A 10,984-nucleotide genomic window follows, 5' to 3' on the forward strand; every position below is an offset into this window, starting at 1 on the left:
ACTTTGACCACCCTAAACCACACTTCAATTAATCCAAAGCTATCTCATAAAAGTGGATTAACACCAGTATACCTAGCTGAACACCCAACTTAAAAGGGGGGAAAATTAAGAAATATGCCTAAATAGGATTCTTTTTCTCATTGAAATGACTTAAGAAATTCCCCTGAGAAAGTATGAAGATTTTCCAGAGAGAAGGTCAGGTAATATCATTTGAAAAACCACCAAAGGTTTTGTGACACCTTAAATACTAACGAATGTGGTCGTTGGTGTTGAAGGTGCCCCAATCTTTGTTTATGCTGAAGAACACGCTGGTATTTAAAAAGCCATGCCCTTGATTTCAGTGGTTTACTGCTCATTTTCCTAATTATTTGGATAACTTCAGTTTATTCATATCTGAGAGTGGCATTGTGCACTGGCCCACCATAGTCTAGATAGGTGAATGAGCAGGGTTTAGCTTGGTTGCAATAGAGGCAGGGAAAGCTTTTTGATGACAACACTTTTATTGGATTAAATCCAAATCCTGCCAACTGAACCAGGAGATATATTTAGTTGTTCATTCTCCAGACGAGAAAAGGGAAGAAAATTAAGTACCTTATTTAATTTCTAAATACTCCACTCCATTCCAATCCCACCCTCACCCACCTCCCCATCACATTTCCAAATCCCCATCCATACAGAAAAATGATTGATAAATATCAGAAACTGAAGCGCAGATGGACACTACACATTCTAGTATGACAAAAGTTGATTGTATGAAATAAATTTTACTAAGCAGTTAAAGCCATGATGTAGAAAAATACATTTTAAACCTCCAAACTCAATAAATCAACAAGGAACCAAAAGAATTAAAATATATATTTTTAAAAGAACCTTTTCTGGAATAGTGCGTTAAGTATTTAGTAGTAGATATAGATATATATAGTCGCTACAACAAGGGAAGGGGGCCTGAAACGGTCTTACAATCAGAGCTCGCGTCATAACAAAACTCAAAAATGCCTGAGGCGCTCACAATATAATTTGTTCGTTGTTGTTTTCAAGCCAAAACAAACTGAAATGACCCGGATGGAAAACACAACATTGCGAGAGAGGCCAAAAGGGAAGGGATGCGTAAAATCTACGGGCAACACCGAAGGCGAAAAACGTGGCTCCCCCTGGCCAGGCCCGGAGGGGCGATTCCAAAGAGAAAGGCCGGCCAATAAAGCAAGATGCGAGGGCGCCTGGGCAGCACTGGAGAGGTGCACGGGATCCTTTGTAGCACGCGGTGGCCCTAAATCTCTGGGGAGGGCTCGAAGATACCACGGTGCGAATTTTGGGGTGTCCCCCTTGGATTATTTGGTGCCTTTCTAGAAAACGAGTCCAGCAAGGCGAACGGTCCTGGCTGGATTCCACCTCCTGATAAACTGGTTTTCTAGTGGCAGGGCGTTTCTTTCTGCCCCTCCCAGCCCTAGTTGAAGTGGTACAGTCCGCTATATTGCGCTCATTGCGCGGAAGCGAGAGAACTAATTTGTTTAACTTTTGAGTCCGGATTGCGTCAATCCAAGCTCAGAGGAACCGGGGAAGAGGTACTTCTTCTGTTCCTTAAGGGAAACTTTCCAACTCCTATAGTTATTTCTAGAAAAGAAAGTATGAATAGGTGTGCCCTTAGTAACCAACCTACTCTTATGGTTTGGAGGAAGGGCTTTCCCCCCCCCCCTATCCTTCCCTGAAAAATGCATATGGGTACATTTCCTCTTACTAACTGAATGGAGCAGCTACAGTACTGTACAGTACTGAGCCCTAAATCTTTAAACAGACCGAAATGGCCCATAGTTTCTAAGCAGCAGGACGATCTGCTGAATGGGAGGAGGAGAGTCACAAAAAAAAAGACTAGAGGGTAGCAGGCAGGTTCATGCTACATATTGTAGCATGTAGCCCTGAGTAAGCTCACTCTTGGGGGGGGGAGGGCGGGGCAGACCGATTCTTAGGAAGATGTCAAGGAAATAAGCCTTCTCTAGCCCGATGGGGAGGGGGGTATTGGGCCAGGGCCTTTGGGGGGGGAGACTTACAAGGGCCAGGGATGCTCTCTGCTCAAGAGCATCCTGAACCCCTTGGAACAGAGTTATTTTTGTGAATGTACAATAGCAAGTGGAGAATAGTTATTCTTTCAACCCTGTCATAAATAAAAATACTCTCCTTTATTTTCCATTACAAAAATAGGAATCATATTCAAAGCAATGATTGTCTCCCTCTTACTCTCCAACTCTTTTATTTCATATAAAAACATAAGCTTAGAGGAATGTCCTCATTCTTTTGTGCAAAGCTAACCACTAAAAGGACTGTTAGTCAGTTCTGTTCACTATGCCAGAGTTTTACCCAAATCGCTACCTTTCAAACAGTAAGGTAGCTGTCTGGGGATGATGATAGGAATTGTAATCAAGCACATTTGAAGGGAATCTGGTAGGGGAAAGCTCTATCACTAATGCATTCTTATCCAATATTTTTTGATTATTTTATATCTATTTATTTAAAGGGTTGGTCTACAAAGTAGATCTGTGCCTTTCTCTAGTGCTTACTCTTAATTTTTTGTACAAAAGAAAAACAATATTATTATCAAAATAGTCATTTAATGGCTTTACTTCATACATAAATACATGTTTAGATAACATAGGAGAGTGATGATTGATCAGTCAGTTTGGAAATGACTTTGGGGGAGGGGTGGGTCCTCTCTCAGAATTTTTTTTCCCCAGGGGGGACTCTTGTGTACACAGGAGTGGTTGGGAGCTCATCGCTACAAATAAGCTACTCGCCGTCCTTTGTTTTTAACTCTTTGTTTATACCTTTTACCCAGGACTGCTGCCAAGTATTTCTTGACAGCCATTTGTTTTCGGTAGCGGCTGTAGCTATCTGTGAATATGCCGTCAGAGTGCCTTTTGGAAAGGGGTTCTGAGTCGTCCTCCAGGCTGCTGGCCCCACTGCAAGGCAAAGAAAGAAAAGCAAACCATAGTTGGTGCAACATTGGGATCTACAGACAGCAGAAGCAGAAGGAAAATCTCTGGGGAGAGCAAGGAAGAAGGAATTAAAATGTACCCAATGGAAACCCCTGATAGTCACTAAAAATAGCAGACTGAGATCCCAGTAGCTGGGCTTTGGAAAGGGACTTTTCACACCTGTGTGTATAAGCAGTTTCTTGAATTCTGTTTCTTTTATTAGCAAGATCCTTTTAACCTTTAATAAGCCTGCTTACTTTGCATTTTAGGTGGCAATGCTGAAGATCATCACTCCCTTTTTTTTCTTCCGGACCAAATGTCTTGCCTTAATCACGCCCATTCCTTTTTTTGTTTTTAATAACCTACAGATTTTCCAATCATTATTTGTCTTCACTCAAACATATCCCAAAAAATTTGGGCTAGGTGGGAATTGGAATGTTTTTGTTCTTCTTTATGTGCTTGGTTGATGAACAGCTAAAGCAACACGTAGGCTGTGGGGTGGAAGCAAAGGGGAATCATGGTATGCTCTTCCTTGAGGAGGAGACAAAGGATTCCTCTGAACAGACTGCGGAAGTTGAAGACTGATCACAATGCAAGCCGACAGTCGGGAGACCAGCTCGTCAGGTTCTGCATTATTCATGAATAAATTGTGTAATCCATTCTTCCCTTCATTAAGATGTTGCCTTCTGCTGATAGGTACAGTGACACATATGAGCATGCTGGGCTGCTATCAGCCTGGGAGATTTGATTTCAAGCCACTAAGACTGGGAGGTAGTGTTCCCAAGTCCTTCTCTTGTCCAGCCCATTTAATTTTCATGCCACAAAGTCCGTGGTAACTCTATACCTGGATCAATGGAAATGTGACTTTCCTCTGAGACAGAGACCTTTAGCATTGATTCATCACAGAGCAGGCTGGGGCAGCAGGGGCAGCATCCCTAAAGGACTGAAGTGTGCAGTAACTGAGGCTGTTTTATCAGCTGAGCTTTTCATGCTGAAGGGTGATACCAACAGTATCATATTAAACAGCGTTTAGGAATAATAATGGAACAATTCAGAATTGCAAATCAGAGAACTTAGTCCAACTGATTTTAATGACCCCTCCAGAATACACAAACAATAAATTGCACACTAAGGATATTCAGATTGGTACCCCAAGGGTGTTAAATATTGTTCTGAATTTTGCATCCAGACTTTGGGGGGGGGGAGGAAAAAGGAGATGATTGGCCAAGGGAGCAATATTATACAAAGGACCTGACTTTTGCATTCAAATCAATACTCCTTGACCAGAAAGAGGTTCCACTGAGATCAAATGAAGGAAATTTATTTCCATAAAAATACATTTAGGATTGCAACCCTACAGTCCAAGTCTTGCACATGGCACAGCAGCATCCAGGATGAATCAAGCTATTGGACCACAGGCCAGCTTAAGCTGGCAAGTCAGATGAGAAATTCATTTGTATGAATGAAAGAATATGTGTAGTGCGTAGGTTAAGTACTCTGATGCAAAAGGCATTTTTCATTTCTTCCATCAAAGACATGGGACTGCAAGAGATTCAAGCACATGCTCAGTGGAAAGAAAGTCCATTTTGCTTAAAGCAAACACATGATCTTGAGGAGGAAGAGAGAGGGAGAGACCTACTGCTGAGCATCTAAATAATATATTATGGCTGTTTAATACATTTAGCAGTCCTGAGGGTGGAGTTGTCATTAAGCCTTATTTCTTTAAAAGCAGATTGTTTTGCCTCGTAACACAAGCACAAACGAACAAGAATCTGCAGATAAGAGATAACATCTTACCCCACCCGCTTGGCCATCAGAGAATGCAGATACTTCCTTGCAGATAACTGGCCCAGCACTTTTCTGTAGGCTTTATTAAGTATCCCATCTGCATGCCTGAAAGAGTAAAGTGGAAAGAGCACAGATTAAAGCAAAAAAAAGCAACAAGGGGTCCTGATTACCCCATTCCCATGGACAACATAAACATCCCCCCCTCCCCCGTCTGCAAGCCGATAGGCCATCGAGGAGCAGGGAAAGACCTGGGGGGGGGGGACACCGGCATCAGCCTGGCCCCTTCTCCTTGGTATCCCCCAGGGAGACCGGGTCGCGCCTATCTTGGCAACGGCGTCTGGCTGTCAAGACCAGCTGCCTCCCCCCCCCCTTCCCCCACCCCGTCGACTTCAAAGGCTGGACGAAGTAGGCTGATGGCTGCCGACTCCCGATTCTCGTTTTTCCAGGGTGGGGGAACAAGCGGTAAGTCTGATTTCGTCTGCCTTACTGTATTGACCACCCTTTCCCATTATTTGTTCGTCCGGGCTGCCTCTGGACTCTTCCAGAGGGACGCCGTTGATTTGGCTCTCTCTTTCCTCCTCCTCCTCCTCCTCCTCCAAGACAAAGCTCAGAAGCGCAAGGGAAACCCGCCCGCCACACCCACAGATGTGGGCTGGGATGTAAGCGCCACCACCAGCCCTGGACGACTGCTCCCGGGCGCTCTGCTTGCAGCAGCATCATTCAAAATATATAAATGCAACATTAAATCACCTTTTGTCCGGCGGGTAATACAAAGTATACATGTCGTCCAGCATGGAGGAAGGGTCGGCTATACTGAGGGGTTCGCTGTCAAAGGCATAGTCCGAAAGAGTGTTGCCCTCTTCGTCGTACATTTCATCTTCCAGCCTACTGAAGGAGAACAGATGCACAAGCTTTGCCTTAATTTGTGGGGATGCATCGGAGGGGCAATTTGGGAAGGGGACGGATGGGAGTCGGTAAGCAGATGGGCGCCCACCCGCCACCTCTGCCTGATTAAGAGGGGTATTTCCCGGAAAGAGAGAAAGGCACCATCAACCCTGTTACACACCTGCTGCTGCTGCTGCTGCAAAAGCCCCGCTGCCCATCCCGACAACCTCAAATGAGAGAAACGACAGTTCCCTACACAAGCTGGAAATTTGGAACCGGTTGCCCAGCTAACTCTGGGACGATTGCCAATCTTTTGGGAAGAAGGCCCGGAGTAGAAAGATAAAAAAAAAACTCAGCCCAAGTCTGAGCAAGCGCCTCCCCTGGGCTAGCGCTTTGGCTCGCCCTTCCCCTTTTAGTCTGCCAACAGACCCGTTTTGCAAAGGGACAAAGGCGGATCTGAGAGACCAATGCGGTAAGGACTGGGGTTTTTTTCTCAAGTCCAAAATCGCCCGACTTCTCTCCTGACCCAGATGCCAACTGACCCGCATTGCCTTCCCCTAACCTGCGGGTGTGTTTCTTAGTCCCCCGGGACAATGGAAACCCAAAAAAGGAAGAAACGGGGCCTTGGGCACTAGTCCTGAACTGGAAGGGCAACGGAGACTGGGGCGCTATCGGCTTGGCCTGGAACACCAAAGCTTGCCACGGAACAAAGAAATGCAAGATAGAGCGGCTGCTCCCGGCCGACTTGCACTTTCTGGAGAAACAAGGTTTTTCCCTTTCGCCCACCAGCCTCCTACGGCAACGAAACTCTCCCGGGCGCTTCTGCGCGTTTCTTGGCGAGGCGCAGTTGACAGACGCAGTGCCCCAACACTGAAATCGTTGCCTGGGGGATCCAAGAGAGCTGCCTTCGCTACCGTTGTAGAGCTTCCTTCCTTCCCACTGTATTCACCCCCCCCCCTTGAATGCATACACACCCACACCCACACACAGAGGACCCTTTTCTTCCCCCACACTTCCCCTCCTTGTAGCCTTCCCTTCCTCCCCCTCCACCACCACCACCACCCCGCCTCCTGTTCCCTCCGCCGTTTCTCTGCTTTTAGGTCATTGTGCATCTCCGGCAGTTATTTTCGTCGGCCGAGGTCTGGCAGGAGCGATCAATAATAGATGCTCCTCAAGTGTTTCGTGGCTGCTAATTCAGGCGTTTGAAGGCTGCCGGCGCCCTCTGAGCCAAGAAGGGAAGGAATGTCTCTCACCCAGTTCAGGCTGCTGCTTTCCAATGCCACCCCCCCCTTCCATCCCATACAGGTGGGATTCGGGGAGAGGGAAGGACAAGTGCGGATAATCGTCCCGAGAACGGGTGGGTGTGGACAAAGCTGGTTCGTTTCAGGACAATCTCGGAGTCTGCGCAGCAGCGCAATTTGCGATTTTCGGCCGCTCTTTCTGCGACTGCCAAGAGTGCGCCGCAGTCCCCCGTTCCCGTGGGAGGGAAAGCCTGTTTTTGTCTCCAGGATTGGTGGAAGGGGGGGGAAAACCCAACCTCCCCCTCCCTCTCCCCGCGCCTACGCGCCTCCCAATTCGTCTGGACTAGAATCCAACAGTGTCTTGAACTTCCTAAAGCTTCCCTAAAGGGCTTCGCAGCTCTCAGTGCGGGGAGGAGGCAAAGCGCGGGAGCTTTTTCCCCTCGAGAAGCAGCCCTCAGGACGGCTTTCCTCGACTAAAACTGATTTCCCTCAAGTAGCTTTGGCAGATTTTTCGAAATGTTCCAACTAGTCTGCATACCCCTCCTTGCCAAGCCTTAATTTGATTCATTTGGGCTTTAGCTGGCAATTAATGTAGACTGCCCTTGAATAAGGAGGCGTTATTCAGCCAAATAGCGATTTCTTTTTTTATTTTGTGCCAGAAATTTGTACACATCTTATTAGCGGTCCTCTAGTCCCTGCTTTATTTTTTCAGTCACATACTACTTTGGTTCTCTCCTATCCTTCAAAGTCACCAAACCTTTGAGATTAAGAAGTGAAAGGGGGATACCACAACAGTCATCCTTTATTGACACCCTTGTGTGGATTGTGAAATAAATCTCCTGGCGCATAACAATAACTAGATTCCCATACTAAATCCTTCTTTGCATCTTTGGGACCAGTCTGGCAAACCAACTGGAGTTTGAAATTAATGGTATTAAATCTTCAAACTAATAAGTAGTTTGTCTTATTCAATAGACTGTTGTGAATTTATTTTAAAGAATTGTTTGATTGATTCGGAATTTATTGCTAAACGAATATGTTTAAATTTTGGGCATAAGAAAGTGACTTGAAGGAGGTAGTTAAAAACAGTCCTACTAGATATTATTATAGGAGAATCATGTTCTGCTAAGGCATGTAGACATGCAATCTTTTGGTGTAAACCTTTTGGGGGTTTTTCTAGGAATTCCAGAAATAAATTACATGAGAAAAATAACTGACACGCCTAGAGGGAAGGAGGAGTCTAACAGTCTTCCTACATTTCCTTACAATGACAGGAAATGAGGTAAGAAACCAAGTGCCTCCTGAACTGAAAATCATTGGGGATCGGATAGCCCCATTCTGAAAATCTGTATTAGCCAACTTTTCAAGTCTTAGAAGAAATTCAGCAGACAGAAAGCATTAGCCAACCAATGCTGCCGTTTGGGGGGTAAAAAATTGGCCCTACACCTTCTCTTGCTTGACTTTAGTCTGGACTACACTTCAGTTAATTTAAATTTCATAGAATTAAAAAGGGGGAGGGCTGCTACAAAATTAAGACACCAGTGGGTCTATCTCAGCTCCTGCAGTTTTATTACCAGTTACAGAAATGTTTTGCTACTGCTTTCTTCCAAGACGGGTTTCCAGCTTCCCATGCTAATTTACATCCCTGGGATGTTCTAGTGGTCTCCCATTCAATTACTAACCGGGATCAATCCTCTTTCAAATTAGCCAATTTACAGGCACCTACTGAAATAAACTGGCATTTATCAGGTAAATCAAATGGTCTGGCAATTCTCTGAAAATCTATCATGTACAAAAGGAATAATTTCATTGTACATTCGATATGATGCAGTGTTTTAACTGCAGCCAAATACCTTCCTCTAGTAACTTCTTTAATGCCTGCCAGATAATAGGCTATGGGCAACCAAATTCCAGATCAAAAATAAATAGAGTTCTAGTGTACACATGTATAATTTTATCCTGGAATCTACATAAATATTTACAGAGTTTCGTTGTAAGGCTGCTAGATAACAATTGATCTAAGAGCAATATTTATTAAACGTTTTAATCTAACTTCTGGAAAATTATGTACATACTCATATTTAGAAATAAATTCCATTGGTATAACTGGCTCTTGCTTCTGAGTAAGCATGGCCATCATTAATGCTTAGCATTAATAAGAATTTCTACATTTTTCTTTATGCTGGAGATAAGCTCAAAGATATGTAAATATCACTTACAAAGGTGTTTTATCCATTGTGATCCACCTAGAGAGTACTATTCTAGGATTATTTAGGATACTAATTTGAAAAGGGGAAACCACTGACTTTGTGTTTCAGTCAGGGATTCCCAAGAGACTGTGATAGCAAAGTCTAGTCCCAAAGACTAGATAATCAAAATTATTGCTCTGGAAGAAACCCAGAGGAAGAATAAATCTTGCCAATTTGGGGCAAGATGTAAGAGATGGAAGTTGCCACTGAGCAATAAATTCAGCAAAACGCACGCACACACATACATGCATATGCACTCAAGCACGCAGGCGCGTTTTCTTGTTCCCTCTCTCTCTCTCTCTCTCTCTCTCTCTCACACACACACACACACACACACATATATACACCCCAATCAAAATACTGTCACCTCACGTTTTCTTGGACATTCCGTTCTCCCACGCTACTAGAGGATTGCGGCCTGTTTTGAAACTAAGAGTCCAAGTGGACCACCACTAGGGTCCATACAAAAGAAAGAACCCGGCGATGGCCCCTCTGCGATCTCATTTTTTTCCAGCCCACCTTAGCCCACCCTATTTGCCAGATGTGGCGAAGGCGTCTTGGATGGGGGACTAAGCTCGCGAGCCCTAACCTGGACAGCTCCGAGCGAGACGGCCGAGCCGCGAAGGAGGCGACGACAGCCAAGGCTGGACTCTGGCTAGGGGGCGGGGAAGGAAGAATAGGGCACTTACCTCAGCGCGGGGTACTGAAGTCCAGCAGCAGCAGCGGCGGCAGCAGGTGAGCAGTAGACGCTGCAGTGCATAATCAGCCCATAAAGCAGCAGGGCGAGAAATGCTTTGCTGCACATCGCCACTCTGGGAAGGAAGGAAGGAAGGAAGGAAGGAAGGAAGGAAGGAAGGAAGGAAGGAAGGAAGGAAGGAGAGCGGCTGTCACAATTGGGCACTTCTGGGGGCCCTGGTCCCTTTCCAAGGGTTTGCCCGCTAAGAAAGAGGCTCCGTAAGCTTGGCCCATCAGGCGCAGAGAAAGCTGCCTTTGGGATTGCGCCTTTTCCCTCCCCCTTTCCCTTCCCCATTCCTCCCCCCCCCCCCCGCTTCCTGACTTACGAGCCATTCATCCTGCTCAGCTGCCCCCAACCTGGCGCCCTCCAGAGCTGTTGCACTACAACTCTCTTACTCTCCGGCTGGCAGGATGAAAACTGTAGCCCAGAGCATCCGATCTAGTGTGACTTACCATTCAACTCGAGAGAGTGAGAACGAGACTAAGTCTGGATCCAAAAGGCTTTCTTCCGAACTTTTGGCGGCTATCGTTAATCCTCTTGAAACATCGCTGCCTCTCTCTACTTCTCTGCCTTCCGTCCTCTGATGGGCAAAAGGGGAAACCGCAGAAAGGGAGGGGGCGTGTGGGATAGACAGCGGAGCGACCGCTGGTTGTCTGTCTAACTTAAAAGGAGAGGGGGGGGAGGAAATCCTCTCAAATTACAAAAAGAAGGAAAAAAAAGTTTGCAGAAAGTAGAGCCTGGCAGAGACACCGAAGTGAGCAAGGGAAATAGAAAAAGAGCGGGCTGTTTAGGTGGGAAGAGCCCCAACCGAGCAGAGCAGCAGAGCAGGTGAGAGCTAGCTGTGTTCTTCCGAGCTTTCGGAGCTTCTGTCTTCACCGAGCTGCTTCTGACGTTCGTTGATATTTTCTCCGCTCTTCCAAGTTGAGGAGTCTTCCGCTGTTTGCCGCTGACATCCACCCGCCTTCTCAGCTGTCAGATCTTTTGCATACTCGGCTTTCTGATCGACAGCTCTCGGTCGCACACAGGAACCTCTCTCTCTCTCTCTCTCTCTTTCTCTCTCTCTCTCTCTCTCTTGTTGCCTTGCTGTGTGTCTAGCTTATTTTCTTTCGCTGTTGATGT

General features: G+C 45.9%; 1 protein-coding gene across 1 annotated transcript; it reads right to left on the minus strand.

Annotated features, from left to right (window-relative positions):
* Positions 1-2,661: 2,661 nt before the first annotated feature.
* Positions 2,662-9,934, minus strand: ADCYAP1 (adenylate cyclase activating polypeptide 1; the record flags this gene model as incomplete). The annotated part of the gene is made up of 4 exons (XM_081322209.1): positions 2,662-2,951; positions 4,764-4,859; positions 5,505-5,639; positions 9,819-9,934. The coding sequence occupies 4 exons, from the start codon at positions 9,932-9,934 to the stop codon at positions 2,768-2,770; spliced, it is 531 nt and encodes a 176-aa protein (XP_081178335.1). The 3' UTR covers positions 2,662-2,767.
* Between the last annotated feature and the right edge of the window lie 1,050 nt (positions 9,935-10,984).

Source organism: Vipera berus (assembly GCF_964194415.1).
Source record: "Vipera berus genome assembly, chromosome: 3".
Taxonomy (NCBI): domain Eukaryota; kingdom Metazoa; phylum Chordata; class Lepidosauria; order Squamata; family Viperidae; genus Vipera; species Vipera berus.